Raw genomic sequence first — 22,017 nt, forward strand, 5'->3', positions numbered from 1 at the left:
CATCCTCTGAAGAATTATCTAAACGGTAGTTACCGGAGGCTAAACAGGAAAAGAAAGAAGGGTCGGCATTGCAGGAGCAGTAGTCTCTTCTCCCTCGCAGTCTCGCGTGCAGCTTCCTATATGCGCATGCGCACAGAATCCAAACATTACGCCGCTGGAACTATGAAGCGCACAGTTCCATACAAATATTTTTGTATCTTTTTATAAATTGGGGTATGGCTACTGACATTAAGCTTAAGGATTATACATTGTACAAATATAAAAAAGGATTAAATAAAAAAGAACTCATTTTATTAAATGTTATCGATAATATCAAGTGGAAATAGTGGTGCTGCAGTTTCACAGTGCCTACACATCGTGTGTAGGCACGCTTCTTAACGAAGCGTTTCCGGACCTATGTTTATATATACTTTTTTCTTTATTTTTACATCTGGAATGAGCTGCCAAATTATCTTCGTAACCTGATAAAATCACTCTATATATATAAAATATTATTGATTTTTATGATTTAAATTTGATAACTTAATAACGACAATAGTTGGTTTATTGTATAAATGAATATAAATCAATAGAAACATTAATCTTGTTTTATTTATTTCCTATATGATGTATGTGTATTGCTAGTAATTTTTTTATGCTTTTATTATTTTTTAAATAATTGTGTAGTACTGTATTTATTTACTACCTTAAATATCTTCTTCACGGTTCCTCGTACATTCATCACCAACACTGTTATAGGCCGTGTAGAATTAAATAGGAGAAAATAAAAGTCTATTGTGATATAATAAAACAATAAATGTATTAGTACTTCCTTCTTTCTTTCAATATTAAACGAACACCAACTCGTATTCTTCCATCTTTTTCTGTTTTATTGTTATTTTTCTTCTTAAGATGATAGCTTTCTCTCTTTTGTTATTTTTATTCTTTTTTATAATTTATTCCTGTTTTTGTTAATAAATAAATACCATCTCATTATTTTATTTATTGAACTGTTCAAAAAAAAAAAAAAATTCCTATTAATTTTTTTTCTTCTATCATTGAGTAATTTTGTTTTATCAACCGATTTATTGATATGTGTTGTTCCATATAAAAATGTTATAATTACAAATTTAACGATAGATATAAAAAATAAATTAAAACGTTTCAATTACAATAAAAACCATCATTATTGAGATTTTCGTAAAAAATGTTTTGTTCGGCAAGGCTTGATTCATACGTACATCCGAAAAGAATCATTGGACTGAAAAATTTTCCTTCTAAAATAATGTTTAATTAAAAAAAAAGTTAAAAAATCTTAACTATATTCGAATAATTTATAAATACAATTTTTTTATGGATAAGAGATTGCTTTTATGAAAAAATGTTTCGTTTTAAGTAGATTTCATAAGAAAGCTACCTATCGTAATGGGTACCATGATTCAACTTCCGGAAAATTTTGACATATCTTCGCGTTTCACATCCCTCAGACTCCAAAACTACCGTCAGCTCAAAAGTTTACACATTCATTTATATATATATATATATATTTCACTTTGTTGTGGACTCGATAACTGCCGTAATTTTACCCCAATCATTTTCAAATAGTTCCCTAAAAATAACTCGACCATAAATCTCGGTCGAGTTTGTTAACGGCCAAAATTGGATCATGGACGTGAAAATAGAGTGGCTTTTTCGAAAAACAAAATATTGTTATGACTTTCTTTTTAAGTAAAACCTCGAATTCGTTTAAACTGTGTAGTATTCTTTGGATAACGGCCTAAAAATTATGTAAGCAAAGTTTTTTTATATCACCAGCCATTAGCGCAGGAGGTGGAAAAAATGGGGTTTTGAAGCCAACAAATCATACCTACCTTAATAGGCACAGTATCGAATCGGTTTAAAGTGGTCGTTAGTCCTCTAAAGATTACCTAAAACTTTTGTCTGTAATAATTTTTGATATGACCTACCCTTACGGCAAGGGATAACCAAAATGTTGCTGGAATTGTATGATGGGGCTTGTCGTAAGCTAAATATGTGAAACTTTTTTTCACATGCAACCATTGTCGTATTAAGTATACTTGAAGTTTTTCTTAACTTTAAGGTAGAAATTTTTTTATGTCCTACTTAGCACCGGTGAAATCTACCTCTGCCTTCCGGCGTGTCGAAAGGGATTTTTTTTTTTGTTGTTTCGATTTCACCTATCTAGGGATACGTTAGATCTTGGAAGTCGGGAGTTCCAGCGATCAAGTCCTAGTAAAGTCAGTTATTTTTACACGGATTTACTAGATCGTGGACACCGGTGTTCTTTGGTGTTCAGGTTTCAATTAACTACACATCTCTGGAATGGTCGAACTGAAACTTTATAAGACTACACTTCATTTACACTCATACATATCATCCTCTGAAGTATTATCACCGGTAATTACCGGTGGTTAAACAGGAAAAAGAGAGGGCTAGTTAGATCATGTATTTCCGTATGTGTTATTTTTCTCTCTTCTCTTGATATTCTTTCATTCTTTCTGAGCTAGCTTTCTTCCGACATTTTGTGATTCCCTTTTAGCTGATGCTTTTCCTTGAAATTTTAAGTCTGTTTTTTATCGTCGTTCTGATTTTTTGTCGGTCGGTGATGTCGTTTTTATAAATTTGTAATCTTTTTGGGCGTGTATATATCAGCTTGTCTTAGTTTTTTTTGTTCATAAAGACACCGGAAACCTTTTAATCGGTATGTTTTGGTTTATCCTTTCGATGTTGCAGTAGAAGTTGATTCTTCTTTTCCTCATCGTGACAAGAAAGGTTTTCGATTTTTCTATAAACTTCTTTGTATAGTATCACTTTGTTTCGTCGTTTTGGAATTTTGGCCCGAGGATTTTTCTGGTTATTTCTCTATCTTTTCCAATTTTTCAATTTGTCCTTTGTTGTAAATATTTCTGCTACTACAAAGCTTCTGATTTTACTACTGTTTATAGTGTTTTAGTTTAAATTCTAGGAAAGTTACTTTTTGTTATAGGTGTTTTTTGTCAGCCGGAATGCTCGTTCCATCTTTTGCATTTATTTTTCATCGATTTCTTTTTGAACCCGTTTCAGCTTATCTATTCTGTTAGGTACTTAAAGCCAACTACTTTTTTAATCTTTGGATGTCTTTTTCAGATTCTATGGCGCTTCTTTTATGTTGATCATTATATTAATATTTTAAGAAGAAATCTTCAATCCGCTTGAGTTTACAATTCCCGAATTTGCAGTTCGGCTTCTTCCCCGTTTTTTATCCAGCAGAACGATATCATCTGAAAAGATTAGGCAATTACATTTCAAACCTATTGTTTCAATTTTAATTTCACTGTTTTCACATTTAAGTCTTGGCCTTCCATCAGGAGGTCCCGGATTCGAATATCGGTCAGGCTTGGCATTTTCATACGCTATAAAATTCCATTTCTATTCATTTCTAAGTTTATGTGGCTAAATCATCCATTCCAAAAAAAAATTATTCCGCATTTTCTATTTTAGTAATGTTTTGTAAGTTATAAAATACATACCAGTAAAATTTATTTTATAAAATACGACCGTTTTTGGGGTTTGTTATCTTCTAAACATTATCTTAGTTTTTAACTGGTATAGAAACATTTTCTGATGTTACATATAACAAAACGTTGTAAGTAAAATTATTCTAGTGTTGCCTAACGAAAGTGAAATTTTTTTTCTCTTCTTTTAATATAACGTATTTTATTCATATAGAAATATTACAATTGAATTAGAAAAATATTAAAAATAGAGAGGTGATTTACTTCTTTTTAGAGAGCATTACACTGCATTCCTCATAGTAATACCATGGCAAGTTTTTTCATTCATTAATTTCTACATTGATTTTATTTAATTCAAGCATAGTAATTTAATGATCAAATAATTTTATTATTATTAGGTGTTAATTTCCTTGATGTGTAAAAATAAACGTTTAGTTTTTTTTTATTCGGTTCAAGTCTGATATAATGAATTATAGTAAAAAAATGTTTATGATGATCGCAAATATACGAGACCGCGTATCGTTAAGTGTGAAATTATTAGGTCTAGTCATTCAGTCAACTGTAGTTGATATGTAGTAATAATAATAAAGTAATATTGTACGCAGGTCATTTTCCTACTCGTAACAATACCGTATTACATTAGTTATTGTTCGACACATAAGTTACGAAGAGAAATGAGAAAACTTTCTCTAAACTCTATACTTTAGTCTATTGCTTTGATTAATTCATCTTACCGTAAGCTTTTTACTCTTTTACTGTAATTTACACGTGAGTACGTGTATTTTATATTTTCTTTGATAAATTATTCTAAATAGTTCGACTTATCTCAACAATTCTTAACAGAGGAACTATTGCTAATATTAACCTATACTAAATGCAAAAGTATTATTACTTCTCTGGCTGTTTAGTTATACAAAACGGTATACTATTTAAGGCAAACTATGCTAATCGGTTCAAATTTTACATCTCGGATGTTTTTTTTGCAGACATCTCATGAACCCTTCTAATTAAAAAGAACAATTTTTAACGCTGGAAAATTCCAAAAAGATTTATGAATATTCATCGGCCTGTTATTTTCTGATTGGATGAATTCTGATTGGATCGATTTGGATGAAATTTAGCACGATGATTTTTATACGTACGTCATTGATTACATTTAATTTTAGTGGCAATCTGTAAGGGAGCAGGAAGATATCCTCAAAGGGTAGGTAGCCTACCGGGCTAGTTGAGTGGTTAACTCGTCGTCGCAAATTAGTTGTTTATCAGCTGATTTTCGAAGTCGAAGGTTCTGAGGTTTAAATCCTAATAAAAAGTAGATGCTTTTATTCGGGTTTGAATATTAGACAGTGGATATCGGTTATTTTGTTGGTTGAGGTTTAATTAACCACACGTCTCAGAAATGGTTGTACTATGTCTGAATAAGACTATACCGCATTTACATGTCATACATACATCCTCATCTCATTGGGCCGTGGAGGGGTTGCTTACTGTTCATTAGTTGAACTGATTGCAAGGTACACATTAGGAAAAAAAGAATAAGTAAATCTTTTCACATAATTTAATTTCTCTTACGCTCTTAAGCTATTTCCTGATAGTATTTAGTTTTATTTAAATCTCTTAAATAAGCTCTGTCTTAAAACAGCTTTTTTATGATTTCTGTACTCAAAATCCACATTCTTGTGCTAATTAGATGATTCTATTACATTATTATGTTACTTTGGTAACATATACTTATATTATATTTGGGCGATTTCATGGAATTGGATTTAATTTAACGGAATGGAGGATGGGTAAGCGTAATTTTTTCCTGATAGTTATCGTTTTGCTTGATATCTTCAAACCGATTTGTATGAATATGCGTCATTGATACCATTTGATTATGGTTTACAATCGGTCAAGAGGTTTGGGAAGTAGTACTATCACGAACCGGCAGCTATTTTTAAAGGTATGCATGAAAACAGTAATTCAGTATAAACGTAAAAAAATTAAATTTAGCAAATGCTTCTACCTCAAAACCATATATTTTTCGGTTTAAACCAACACATCCCAGTTAGTGTCTCGGAACAACAAAATTAAATTTTTAGGTAAGAGCTTTTACCAAATTTTATTCTGTTCAGTGTTTCACTATTTGAAAGTTATTTAAGACAGTAAATCAGTTTTAAAACTAAATGTGAAATAAATGTAATGGCGCGGCGTCATTTTTACTTCCTTGTACGTAGTAAAGGAAGTATTGTGATCGCGAAAAATTTCAGTTTTCAAATTACAACAGAAATATCCATTTTCTCCATCCCTGAATCCATTTTGACTAGTTTCGGCTGACGTCTGTACGTATGTATGTATCTCGCATAACTCATAAACGATCAGCCGTAAGATGTTGAAATTTTGGATTTAGGACCGTTGTAACAGCTAGTTGTGGACCTTCCCTTTTGATTGCAATCGACTGGACCAAAAGTGTCTAAAAAAACCCAAAATCCAAAAATATTTGATTTTGTACTTTTTCTTAATTGCAGCAATAAGCTTTCCTTGAGAGTTTTTCAACAAAATATCATAAGTGGTACTTATTTTCATCGGTTCCAGAGTTACAACTAAATAAAATTTTAATTAATGAAATATTTGGATCTTATAAGGAAACATCGGTTCGATCCGACTTCTTTCCGACTTTTTTTAATCTAAATATGTTGATTTATTAATAATTATTAACCTCTGATTGTAAAAATTGTTTTACAGTATTTAATAATTCAATAATAGCAATAAAAAAATATGAAAAAAATCAGAAGTTATTAGTGAAATAAAATTTTATGTACTTTTAAAGATGTGTATATGTAATTTAATAGGTGTACAAGAAGTCATGTGGTGTTCTTATCAGATTCGGTTAAACATCTGATTATTTAATATTAATTGAAATTTATAATTTAGAATCGTATTATTTTTATTTTGCATTTGTTTCAGTCTACTTGACAATAAATATCGCTATAAAATCTACTAACCTTCTCCTGTTTCGTTTTTGTTTTCATTTTGTTGATGGTGACATCATAATAATTTTTAAAAAAACATAGTATTAGATAGATATAAGACTTACATTTATTTAAAGAGTAATAGAGGGACTTTTACTCTAACTTAATACTTCAGGTAAGATCGTTGAATTAATAATAGCATAAATATTTGATGTTAATAAAAAATAATATTTTAGCAATTCTGTAACTGTCCACTTTATTAAAGAATTGGAGGATCGTATCTCACTTTCAAATGAAATAAGTTTAAATGAAGTGCAGCAAAAATGTGCATATGTAATTTAATAGGCGTACAAGGAAGTCATGTGGTGTTCACATTAGATTTTTATTAGGATCGTTGAAGTCCGAAATTTTTTACGTCTGTTTTAAAATGTTTTGTCATATCCCCTACCATTACTATTAAAAGTTTTAACTTGCCTCCCAATCCCCAGCAGCGGCATCCTGGTTGCTTGAGGTGTGGTAGTCTTAGGGAAAATTTTATCTTTCTAAGGTAGGAACATTTTTTAAATTTAATTTTTCTACGTTTAACAGTTCAAAAGATATTTAAAGATTGTTATACTTCTTCAAATGTATTCACAGAGACATAAGTCGAGGAGGTGTACAAACTGTAGTTTCAATTTACGAGTATATTTTAAATTCTTGAGAAATAATGGCGTCTTCTGGGGAAGGTCGAAATGTAGTACTCTTGGTGTCTTTTATCAAGAACTCTTTGGATGCTATTAAAACTATAAATTTCATCGATTTAAAAAAAAAACAGGGCGCCAACTTCACAAGAATAGTTATAAACAATATACAAACAATAATTATCCCGGAATAAATAATTATATTAGAAATTAACAAATAATTCTGAAACATATTGCGTTTAAAAATTTACCTAGTAATCAAACTACTACGGGAAGATATTGTACAGTGTACTACTGACGTCAGATCTATAAAGACAAATTTTGTATTCCCCAAACAGCCGAATTATCAGTTAACTTTGTCACGTAACAACTGTTTAATAATTTGCAGTTTAATTAGTGAAATAATACTTCTAGTTATCGATTATATTAAAAAATTATCTTTTATTTATCTGTAATTATATCATCAAATAATGAAAATTCGATACAGTCTATACTGTTCTGACTAAGGTAATGTAACTTGGGTGAGTTTGCTGTATTACTGCGTCATAAAAAAAAAATCCCAAAACGTGTAATTACATCGTTAAATTATTGATCATTTCTGCTTAAATTCTATAGAATAACACTTTTTGTAATTTTTTTTTTACCGATATGAAAATAAAATTAGCACGGTTTTCAGGAGAGTTTCGAAAAAGTAAAATTTCGCCAACTATAAAAAAAATTACAGAGATAAAAATTTGATAATATGTTATCTATCTAATCCTTATTTGAATTTATTTGAGTGTTGTTTTCTTCCCTTTCTTTCATTGTCGTTCAAACATTCGCAGTTGACGCATTTCGGAGTACCTCAGTTCTCAAAACTATTTTTAATATTCTAGAGTGCTAAAAGTAGTTTGGAGAAATGAATGGAAGGTTCTGAGAATGGAGCTACTCCGAAACACGTCAACTACGAATTTAGAATGACAATGCTAGGAAGAACAGAAAATAAACACTCAAGTAAATTATGATGATCTTAGCAGAATATAAATTATTGTAAAAATTTTAACTTTAATTATCAAATAATACTTAATACTACCCTTATAATTAATTACTATTCTGACGCTTACCGATTTTTGAAACGTCTACGACTGTTTTTTTTTTTTTTTTTTGTAAAATGAAACGCATTCCGGGATCTGGCGGGTATTTAGCGATAATTTGCTGTCGAAACCATCAGCGCAACAAGAATTTGACTAACAATTTAAAATCGAAATAAAATGATGGAGGCGCATAATGAACGTAGATTTGACATTACTTTATGTATTAAAACGGGGCGCATGGTCGCCAGTTCCTCATTCAAGTTCAAAGTGGTACAGAATTTTTCATTGTTAATTTTTTTGTATTTACTTACCATTTACTTAATTAAATAATTAAGTAAATGTAACTTAATTATTATATTTTCACTTGAAACAGGGAGTTCACATTGCATTGACCTTGACAGGCATTTTTCTTCAATATTGAACCGCTTGTTTGAATGTTTACCCACCGCAATATTGTGTTAAGAGAAGGGACACTTGCATTACGATGGATATTAAACTGACGGCGGAAATTTCGCTGAACAGCAGTTACGGATTCGTCATTTCGCACAAAACTGTCATACGCGTACAGGCGTTGGTCTAGCGTTCACGGCTCCATCTCAACGACTAAAATGTAAATGCTATGAACAAAGGAAACGTCACACACCAGCCACGTGCCCCTCCCACCACGAACGTCCGAGTACAACCCACTTCAAAAACATCCGGATCCCGTGAATGACTATATATATATATATATATATATATAAAGAAATAATAAAAATAAGGTATATTATAAAAATAAAAACATTTACTTTAAGATAAAAAATAAAATATATACTAATTATTTAAAATATAAACATATTAAGTATAAAAATTACTAAAAAATTGGAAACTGTTTTGAACAGTATTTATGTACACGATGAACGGAATGCTGCTAAATAATATACGTACTTAAACTGAACTTATTAAATTAAGTCACTGCATACATACATATTTATATATATATATATATTTTTTTTGTTAAATTCATCTAAAAATTTATTTAAAAATAGCGAAAGCACAATAATGGCCTTTTTCTTAAACGAAGTATTGTTTTGAATTATACGAAAACAGTTGCGCTCTCTGGTGGTTTGGTGAAGATGGGATATTGTTATTTTTATTTAAATGGGATATTTGTTATTTATATATATATATGTACATGTATGTGTGTGTGTGTGTGTGCGCGCGCGCGCGCGCGCGCGCGTAATATATAATATTTTTAATTTTCTAAATTTAGGTCTACACAATTTATACTTATAGGCACCGGATAATGATTTGACAGAATTTTTGTATCTTGTAAACTCGTTCAGACTTTTTGCTAGAGCTCCAAGAGATGATATTATACTTTATACGAGAATATATATAGGCATAATAAATATTTAATAATGATGATAAGCTTAACGTTTTATTAAGGTGTTTCAGAGAAAAACAATACGGTTTGATCTTGTTGTCAAAGAAATTAATCTGATCATTCCACGATCCTAAACCAAACATCCAGAAATTTCGTTATATGGATAACAGAAATATTACCGTTATCAGTAGTGGGAATTCTTTCCACTCGATCAGCAATGTTATGTTTACCTGAGAAGTACAATGCAACGGTTTTATCTATCTATTTAAAGTTAAATGGTTACAATCCAGACAGTGAATAATTTTTAAACTGCTATCGTACAATTTTCAATTTCAATTAATCAAATTCAACTACAACGACAGGTAAATTATCAAAAATACTCCCCCAAAAATTCATATAATCCAAATTAACTATTGCGAAATTTAAAAGCTACTACATCCCTGATAATTTTTTGTTAGTGGTCTTGCAAAAGTATGATAATCATTTAATAAATTTATTGATAGTTTACTAGTATTTTTACACCTATAGATGCAGATGACTTACTCGCATGAGCTCTATATGAGGTGAGTTGCCTGTGGAAGTTTGTTGATCCCTCAAAACCATGGCTGGACCAAAGGGCGAGTAAGTCAGCCTGGGGTGCCATCTCATAGCAGCGCGCCAAGAAAGGAACTAGAAGAAATAAATAAAATTAGTCAAATTTTGAAGAGTAATACAAAACTTATACAATACACGATAGTATAATGATAGACGGCGTAATACAAATAAACAAAAGTAAGCTTATAGTTTATTTCTTAAAATTAAATATAAAATTAAACTATACAGATATTTCTTGTTGAAATTCGGGACGTATGGTCACCAGGAAAAAGACAAGCAGACAGACCATCGGTCCAATAGGGTTGAATCCCAAATAACATTTTGCTTTCTCAGAAAAATATCTGTGGACCGGCCCTGTCAAAAATAATTCTCTTCTTTTTCTTTATGTTCATTTCTTGTATACCAGAAATTCCGGAGTGTTGTTATAAATAAATACCAAAATAAAAACCTTAAAAAAAGACAAAAATTTGGTGCTCCTACTTTAAGAAGACTGCGTTTTGTTAAAATTATAATACTAGTAGTATTTAAATTTAAAATTTATTTTATTTATTTAATTATTTAATAAAACGGCAATTACAAGTTACGCTTATATATATATATATATATATATATATATATATATACACACACTAGCGAACAAATTAATCCGAACAAAGGAGATTTTTGTTCTGTTGTAGGGAATTTTTGCAGTGGCACACTGCTGGCTGTTTCGTGTTTCAGGTTATGTTGTTAGTTCATACACAAAACAAATTGGTAGTTTTTGTTCTTTTATAATTCATTTTCAATTAGTTTTTGGTGACCTCGTGAGTTTCTGTTATAAGTTTGTTATTAGTTTCTGGTTAATACAATTGATATAACCCCAAAAAAACGGTCAAAACTAGTTGCTCTGTCTCAACACATACAAATGATTCAAAGACAGATTGACAGTGACTGTAGTGTGGGGTTAGGTACTGTAAATGAAATCGTGAAAAAGTTTAGGGAAACAGGTTCCATCTCTCCAAAGAGAAAATGAAGATACGAATGGAAAAAGAAAACCACGCCTACACAGTATCGATTACTAATAAGAAAAAGCAAAATTAATCCACGATTCTCAGCTGTTGACCTTAATATGGACTTGAGAGCCAGTTGGACTAATGTTTCTGATATGACAATTTGTAGAAGATTATTGGCAGCGGAAAGGATTGCTCGGAAACCTAAAAAAAAAGCAGTTACTAACACAGGTTATGGAGTAACACAGGTTAGGACAGAAAGACTTTAATGGGCAAAGGAACATAAAGATCTGTTGAGATGTGGAAAAAAGTTAATTTTTCAGATGAGACTCATTTCTTATCCAAAAGGAGAGAGTAGCATACATTCGTAAGCGGGCAGGTGAGAAGACTACTACGCCAGCACACCTACAACAAGCTCCCAAACATCCAGCCAAAAGGATGCTTTAGTAATGTTTTACTCGTGAAGGGCCAGGAACACTCATGCCTGTGGATGGGATGATGAAATCGGACCGATACATTAATATATGTCAAAGAAAAATAGTCCCACTTATGCAGAAGAACCCAGAACTCATTTTTCAACAGGACTTTGCACCATGTCACACGTCAAAGAAAGCATCCCAACCTCGTAGAGGGAAGACACCCACCTTGTGACGTTACCGGTCGCCACACCACCCCCTTCGTTCCAAGCCCTGATGGGCTTTACCGGATTACCGGAAGTCGTCTTTAGACCCTCTAACTGATTACATCTCACAATCATCAGCCAGGCCTCGGTCGGGATGCCACCGATGTAAATGCCTTGGCAAACATTTGTATCGGTAAAATACAAATCAAATTTAGCCTTCACGTAGATCTCAAACGGACATTTTCACATCCAACCTAACATGATTCCCTCAAACTAACTGACCGAAACCGCAAAAGCGCGAACCCCACACCTAGTCCAGATTTGACAGCACCGTTCGTAACTGTGAATGACTCAGAAAAAGAACGAGTTTAAAGTTAAATCAGTGCTACACTCATACCGATCAAAATTATGTTTTACACAACAGAGAGATTCAGACCTACACCCGATTAAGTCGACCGATTTAGGTCACCTAACAAGGGGAACGCAACCTCATTCCGGTCCGCGCAGGAGCCGGGGACAAACCCCGCACCCCACCCGGTTCCATATGGTGTCTCGCATGGCATTACCAAGTCACGATCACGACCGCCACCGGCGGAGGGAAGCCACGTCCCCCGTCGCACGGGTTAACATATCCCGGTGGCGCGGCCGTCCCCACCAGCGGAAGCCCCAAAGTGAATCACAAACAATACCGGTGTAACCGTGGCACGATGCCAATGCGCCTAACTCCAATCAATCCAATGTCTAAGCCGGAACCCTAGCCACACGGGATCCTACCACGATCGAGTACCTCCATTAAACTCCCTCTGCAGACCTACACACTGCAAGGGCGCGAAGAAAACCAGCCGCTATAGACCACTATAGTGACTGATCATCCAGTTAATAAGGAGATCCAAAAAAGGAATGTATTCTCTCAAGTTCCCTAACAGCTCGTGAACGTTCGACCTCGTATTGGGGACAGACGCAGAGGACGTGGTTCACTATATCATCAGTCCCACAATTCGGGCATTGACTCGAACACCAAACGAAACCTAGCCAAACTCGCCCGAAAGGTACCATGCCCGAAGAGAAACTGTGATATACCGATTGAGGGAGACCCATCCAATCGTACCTAAATCAGACACTATAGCAAATATATCATGCGTGTAGCGACCTGTGGGGGATTCGTCCCACCTGACCTGCCAAGACGCAAGACGTCAAAAAAAAGCAAAAGATTTCTTCAAAAACCAAAAATTCCAATGCTCTCGTGGCCAGGAAACTCCCACGACCTTAATCCCATTGAAAATTTATGGGCCGTACTAAAAAGAAGACTTGGGAAAATAAACTGTAGCATGAGAACTGACCCTATTAGTAAACTGATACAGGTTTAGTTTCGAGATGAAAAAATCTAATATCACTGTTCTACCTTTATAGAATCAATGCCAAAGAAGACTAATGATACAGTCAAAGCCAAAGGAGAACACAAACTATTAAATTCGAGTAAGTTCTTTCTTTTAAAAATAAAATTTTCTGTTAAAAATACTGTGTTGAGATTAATTTGTTCACCACTGTATATATATATATATATATATATATATATATATATATATATATATATATATATATATTACGGTAAATTTGATTAACTCGGTGATTATGCATAATTACTGGAGGATCTGATTAATCACCTCCAATGTTGGAAAATTTAATAAATATATCGCAATTTATTAAATATTCCGGTCATTTTAGATATTTTCCATTTTAATATACATATTTTACATATTGAAATAACAGCTCGACTATAAGCTGTAATTACTGAATTTATTATTTAAATAATAAAAACATTTCTGTTAATTAACCGAGGTTGGCGAGAGAAGCGAGCGTAGGTTATGCATATATAACCTACGCTCGCTTCCTCATCTAATTAACGTTAAAAATACAAATCATTTATGTTATTTTCCAACATTGAAGGCGATTAATCAAATTCACCGGTAATTGTGCATAATCACCAGATTAATCAAATTTACCGTAACATATGTAGGATTTTTTACGTACAATCGAAGATTTATTTTATAATGTGTGAAAAATATCAATCTTAATTAGAATTTTAATCCAGAACCTTCTATATACATTCAGCTTTTTTTTTTGTTAATTTAATATTTTAATATCATAAAAACTACCGGAATGTTTTTGATAATATTTTATACCAGTATTTCATTTCCACTATTGTAATAAATGGTTATATCTCTGTACACGTAATATCGCTATGGAAAACCCCATAAAAATAAATAATACCTGTTACAAAAAGTAATGAATAAAATTAAAATTATAATTGTATTATAATAACTTCCCTTAATCGTTTTTGATTCTTTTTTTAATTAAAAATAAAAAAAAACTAGTGCTCTTAGTAATCAGTTTTATTTGTTATTTAAAATAAAAAACACTTCCACAAGTTTCACTAGTTGAGGTCGGTCATGTACAGACAATCATCAGGTGTAATACGATAGAAGTATTTACTGTCATATACATTGTCCCTATTATCCACAGATTGGCGGAATAATTCACTTCTGGAATTTCCTGGATAATTTTTACTATGTTCCTTTTTCTTTTTTCACTGACAAGAAAAGAAATAAATATAGACACGCACATATACATTTTCTATATTCTGAAACATTCACATGTATAAGTATTTAGAATTACTTAAATTAAATAAATTAAATAAAATTTATTTAATTTAAAAAAAAAGAAATTGTAAATATTATTATTCTTTTACGAATGCAAGAAATCAAATAATATTTACTACCACGATGTTGATAATTTTATTAAATAAAATAAATAAAAATTTGGAATATTCTCATTAAATACAAGTTATTAATGATTACCATCATTATTATTATTAATGATCGTAAAAATAAAGATTTATTGTTTTAGCTGGCCGATTAAAATAAGTCGATTTAACCCATAACTACAAAAAAGATCAAAATCTAGGTCTTTTTTAACTTCTTGGTCAAGTCACGTTTTTACCTAAAAAAATTATGCCGTATTAAAAGTATAATATAGAAAAAATCAAAATTCACAGTAAAAACATTGAGACCCAGTTGACTACTTTATCCGAATGACGTCCTTATTTATCCGTATCCGTATTTATAGCGTAATTGCTAAAAAAAAAATGTAATTAAAAAAGTGTTATAATTTCCTTGCACGGTAGCTGCTTCATATAACATTTTTAAAATAGGCCATAACTTGAAAAACGGATAAAGAATCAGGGATAAAAGAGTAAAAAAAAACGTTTTAATTCTCAAATCAGGTGCCATGGAACCCCGTTTTCTTTAAAAAAAGGTTTCCATATCGTCTCTCTCTTTTTCTGTCTAGCCTCTGGAACCATCGTAAAGTATTACTTCAGAGGATGTATGAGGATGATTTCTATGAATGTAAATGAAGTGTATTGTATTGGGTCTTGTACAGTCACAGGTCGACCGTTCCTGAGATGTGTGGTTAACTGCAGCCCAACCAACAAAGAACACCGGTAACCATCATCTAGTATCCATATCTTCTACATTACTACACGATACAGCTGGATTTTCAGTCTAGAAACGTAAAAAAAAATATTTTAAGTAGGATCCCGCTCAGCCCTCTTGTTTTTTAAAAATTATATTTATTAGAGTAATTATTTAATTTAATAAGTCGGCCCGATTCCACGCAATATTATTCAGGAAGGAAAAAAATTATTCCGTGATGCCTCCTTGTTCGTTAGGGTCCAACGTCAGGCCGAAGCTGACGTAATATATATATATATAGTCAAATGACAACATTTTTGTTGATGGGTTTTCGAGACATAAAGTTAATATTGTTTAGAAATAATGTTGAATATTTCTCCAACGCTAAATCCGAACTTAAAACATTGGAATTTTAAATAACTTAATAAATACATTCATTGTAATATAAATTTCAATTTTCTTCGACTACAAAACAAAAAGTCCAAAATCTAAAATGGGGAAAATACTCTCCCCTTTCTTATTCCTTGTACGAAATAAAGGAAGTATTGCGATCGCGAAAAATTTCGATTTTCAGATTTCAACGATTAGCCGTAGGTTACTGAAATTTTGGATTTAGGACTGCTGTAACATTTATTTGTGTACCTCCCCTTTTGATTGCAATCGACTGAAACAAAAGTATCCAAAAAAGCCCAAAATCAAAAAAAAAAATTGAATTTTGGACTTTCTTAAGTGCAGTAAACCCTCATTGAGAGCTTTTAAACGATATATTATGAGTGATACTTATTTTCGTAGGTTCCAGAGTTACAGTTAAATAAAAGTTAAATTATTGAAATATTTGGATCTTAGGGGAAGGCACATCGGTTCGAATCCCTTCATCTCCTTTTTTTAAATTTTTTTTTTAATTTAAATATATTGATTTATTACTAATTATAAACCTCTTAATTTCTAAAAAATAATTTACGATGAATAATAATTGAATTTTTTTTTTGTCTTCAGCCATTTGACTGGTTTGATGCAGCTCTCCAAGATTTCCTATCTAATGTTAGTAGTTTCATTTCGGTATACCCCCTACATCCTACATCCCTAACAATTTGTTTTACTTATTCCAAACGTTGCCTGCCTGGACAATTTTTTCCTTTTACATGTCCCTCCAATATTAAAGCGACTATTCCAGGAAGCCTTAATATGTGGCCTATAAGTCTGTCTCTTCTTTTAACTATAGTTTTCCAAATGCTTCTTTCTTCATCGATTTGCCGCAACACTTCTTCATTTGTCACTTTATCCACCCATCTGATTTTTAACATTCTCCTATAGCACCGTATTTCAAAAGCTTCTAATCTTTTCTTCTCAGGTACTCCAATCGTCCAAGTTTCACTTCCATATAAAGCGGCGCTCCAAACATATATTTTCAAAAATCTTTTACTGATATTTAAATTAATTTTTGATGTAAACAGATTATGTTTCTGACTGAAGGTTCGTTTCGCCTGTGCTATTCGGCATTTTATATCGCTTCTACTTCTCGTGTATCCTTACTACTTCTACTTACCAAACAACAAAATTCTTCTACCTCCATAATCTTTTCTCCTTCTATTTTCGCATTCAGTGGTCCATCTACATTATTTCTACTACATTTCATTACTTTCGTTTTTTTCTTGTTTATTTTCATGCGGTAGTTCATGCGTAGGACTTCATCCATGCCGTTCATTGTTCCTTCTAAATCCTTTATACTCTCAACTAGAATAACTATATCATCAGCAAATCGTAGCATCTTTATCTTTTCACCTTGTACTGTTACTCCGAATCGAAATTGTTCTTTAACATCATCAACTGCTAGTTCTATGTAAAGATTAATATAATAATTAATAATAAAAAAAAATATATAATATATGTAATATATTAATATGATAATTCAATAATAAAGAAAAAGTATCAGAAGTGTTTCATGAAATACAATCCTATGTACTTTTCATTAAAAAAAAAAATGTGTAAATTTAATTTAATAGGCGTACAAGGAAGCAATGCGTTTTCCACATCAGATTTTTTAATTTTCTTCAAAATTTAATGCCTTCAATATCTCATACATAGAAATTTATTAAACCACTTACGAAGAATTTGTGTTGAACCTGTCCAGAGATAATAAAGATCAAGATCAGGAGACAAGCCATCTAATGTACGTATTTTATGGTAAATTTGTACATCTTTGTTTGTATTGTTTTGATTAAGAGCCTCTTGAAACTTCGAGATTTGTAAAATTTTAGATACACAAATTTTTGGTTGATCGCAATGCTGTTGTAGTAGAAGCAAATATATTTATAGCCTGGGAAAATAAAACTATTTAATTCAGGAGCTGCTTAAAATTTTATTTACGTTAACTTTTTAATGTTTTGAAATAATATTGGTGAAATATTTTCTGAGGGCGTAAAAATATAATATATTCTGAGAACGGCGGAATTATCTAAAATATTTAAACAAATATATTTCCTACAATACATAAAAGTGCGCATTTAATTATTGTTTATCGAGAATATTTGGAAAAAGTTTTTATCGACCAATCCGTATATAGAAAAAGTGAGGCTGAGTTCTATTATTATTATTATTATTATTATTATTATTATTATTATTATTATTATTATTATTATTATTATTATTATTATTATTATTATTATTATTATTATTATTATTATTATTATTATTATTATTATTATTATTATTATTATTATTATTATTATTATTATTATTATTATTATTATTATTATTATTATTATTATTATTATTATTATTATTATTATTATTATTATTATTATTATTATTATTATTATTATTATTATTATTATTATTATTATTATTATTATTATTATTATTATTATTATTATTATTATTATTATTATTATTATTATTATTATTATTATTATTATTATTATTATTATTATTATTATTATTATTATTATTATTATTATTATTATTATTATTATTATTATTATTATTATTATTATTATTATTATTATTATTATTATTATTATTATTATTATTATTATTATTATTATTATTATTATTATTATTATTATTATTATTATTATTATTATTATTATTATTATTATTATTATTATTATTATTATTATTATTATTATTATTATTATTATTATTATTATTATTATTATTATTATTATTATTATTATTATTATTATTATTATTATTATTATTATTATTATTATTATTATTATTATTATTATTATTATTATTATTATTATTATTATTATTATTATTATTATTATTATTATTATTATTATTATTATTATTATTATTATTATTATTATTATTATTATTATTATTATTATTATTATTATTATTATTATTATTATTATTATTATTATTATTATTATTATTATTATTATTATTATTATTATTATTATTATTATTATTATTATTATTATTATTATTATTATTATTATTATTATTATTATTATTATTATTATTATTATTATTATTATTATTATTATTATTATTATTATTATTATTATTATTATTATTATTATTATTATTATTATTATTATTATTATTATTATTATTATTATTATTATTATTATTATTATTATTATTATTATTATTATTATTATTATTATTATTATTATTATTATTATTATTATTATTATTATTATTATTATTATTATTATTATTATTATTATTATTATTATTATTATTATTATTATTATTATTATTATTATTATTATTATTATTATTATTATTATTATTATTATTATTATTATTATTATTATTATTATTATTATTATTATTATTATTATTATTATTATTATTATTATTATTATTATTATTATTATTATTATTATTATTATTATTATTATTATTATTATTATTATTATTATTATTATTATTATTATTATTATTATTATTATTATTATTATTATTATTATTATTATTATTATTATTATTATTATTATTATTATTATTATTATTATTATTATTATTATTATTATTATTATTATTATTATTATTATTATTATTATTATTATTATTATTATTATTATTATTATTATTATTATTATTATTATTATTATTATTATTATTATTATTATTATTATTATTATTATTATTATTATTATTATTATTATTATTATTATTATTATTATTATTATTATTATTATTATTATTATTATTATTATTATTATTATTATTATTATTATTATTATTATTATTATTATTATTATTATTATTATTATTATTATTATTATTATTATTATTATTATTATTATTATTATTATTATTATTATTATTATTATTATTATTATTATTATTATTATTATTATTATTATTATTATTATTATTATTATTATTATTATTATTATTATTATTATTATTATTATTATTATTATTATTATTATTATTATTATTATTATTATTATTATTATTATTATTATTATTATTATTATTATTATTATTATTATTATTATTATTATTATTATTATTATTATTATTATTATTATTATTATTATTATTATTATTATTATTATTATTATTATTATTATTATTATTATTATTATTATTATTATTATTATTATTATTATTATTATTATTATTATTATTATTATTATTATTATTATTATTATTATTATTATTATTATTATTATTATTATTATTATTATTATTATTATTATTATTATTATTATTATTATTATTATTATTATTATTATTATTATTATTATTATTATTATTATTATTATTATTATTATTATTATTATTATTATTATTATTATTATTATTATTATTATTATTATTATTATTATTATTATTATTATTATTATTATTATTATTATTATTATTATTATTATTATTATTATTATTATTATTATTATTATTATTATTATTATTATTATTATTATTATTATTATTATTATTATTATTATTATTATTATTATTATTATTATTATTATTATTATTATTATTATTATTATTATTATTATTATTATTATTATTATTATTATTATTATTATTATTATTATTATTATTATTATTATTATTATTATTATTATTATTATTATTATTATTATTATTATTATTATTATTATTATTATTATTATTATTATTATTATTATTATTATTATTATTATTATTATTATTATTATTATTATTATTATTATTATTATTATTATTATTATTATTATTATTATTATTATTATTATTATTATTATTATTATTATTATTATTATTATTATTATTATTATTATTATTATTATTATTATTATTATTATTATTATTATTATTATTATTATTATTATTATTATTATTATTATTATTATTATTATTATTATTATTATTATTATTATTATTATTATTATTATTATTATTATTATTATTATTATTATTATTATTATTATTATTATTATTATTATTATTATTATTATTATTATTATTATTATTATTATTATTATTATTATTATTATTATTATTATTATTATTATTATTATTATTATTATTATTATTATTATTATTATTATTATTATTATTATTATTATTATTATTATTATTATTATTATTATTATTATTATTATTATTATTATTATTATTATTATTATTATTATTATTATTATTATTATTATTATTATTATTATTATTATTATTATTATTATTATTATTATTATTATTATTATTATTATTATTATTATTATTATTATTATTATTATTATTATTATTATTATTATTATTATTATTATTATTATTATTATTATTATTATTATTATTATTATTATTATTATTATTATTATTATTATTATTATTATTATTATTATTATTATTATTATTATTATTATTATTATTATTATTATTATTATTATTATTATTATTATTATTATTATTATTATTATTATTATTATTATTATTATTATTATTATTATTATTATTATTATTATTATTATTATTATTATTATTATTATTATTATTATTATTATTATTATTATTATTATTATTATTATTATTATTATTATTATTATTATTATTATTATTATTATTATTATTATTATTATTATTATTATTATTATTATTATTATTATTATTATTATTATTATTATTATTATTATTATTATTATTATTATTATTATTATTATTATTATTATTATTATTATTATTATTATTATTATTATTATTATTATTATTATTATTATTATTATTATTATTATTATTATTATTATTATTATTATTATTATTATTATTATTATTATTATTATTATTATTATTATTATTATTATTATTATTATTATTATTATTATTATTATTATTATTATTATTATTATTATTATTATTATTATTATTATTATTATTATTATTATTATTATTATTATTATTATTATTATTATTATTATTATTATTATTATTATTATTATTATTATTATTATTATTATTATTATTATTATTATTATTATTATTATTATTATTATTATTATTATTATTATTATTATTATTATTATTATTATTATTATTATTATTATTATTATTATTATTATTATTATTATTATTATTATTATTATTATTATTATTATTATTATTATTATTATTATTATTATTATTATTATTATTATTATTATTATTATTATTATTATTATTATTATTATTATTATTATTATTATTATTATTATTATTATTATTATTATTATTATTATTATTATTATTATTATTATTATTATTATTATTATTATTATTATTATTATTATTATTATTATTATTATTATTATTATTATTATTATTATTATTATTATTATTATTA

The 22,017-nt window shown here is 25.6% G+C and overlaps 1 protein-coding gene across 2 annotated transcripts in view; it reads right to left on the reverse strand.

Moving 5' to 3' along the window:
- The window catches only part of Msr-110, a 399,260-nt gene that overhangs the window by 168,793 nt on the left and 208,450 nt on the right, over positions 1 to 22,017 (reverse strand). Inside the window, exon 2 of one of the 2 annotated variants that reach the window (XM_075368739.1) lies at positions 10,111 to 10,236. In XM_075368739.1, the coding sequence (XP_075224854.1) occupies positions 10,111 to 10,215 (105 nt within the window). In that variant the 5' untranslated portion in view covers positions 10,216 to 10,236. Of the gene's footprint in view, positions 1 to 10,110; positions 10,237 to 22,017 lie in introns of those variants that run through there. The other variant, XM_075368740.1, reaches the window with a different exon arrangement.

This window comes from Lycorma delicatula, chromosome 6 (genome assembly GCF_047948215.1).
Source record: "Lycorma delicatula isolate Av1 chromosome 6, ASM4794821v1, whole genome shotgun sequence".
NCBI lineage: Eukaryota > Metazoa > Arthropoda > Insecta > Hemiptera > Fulgoridae > Lycorma > Lycorma delicatula.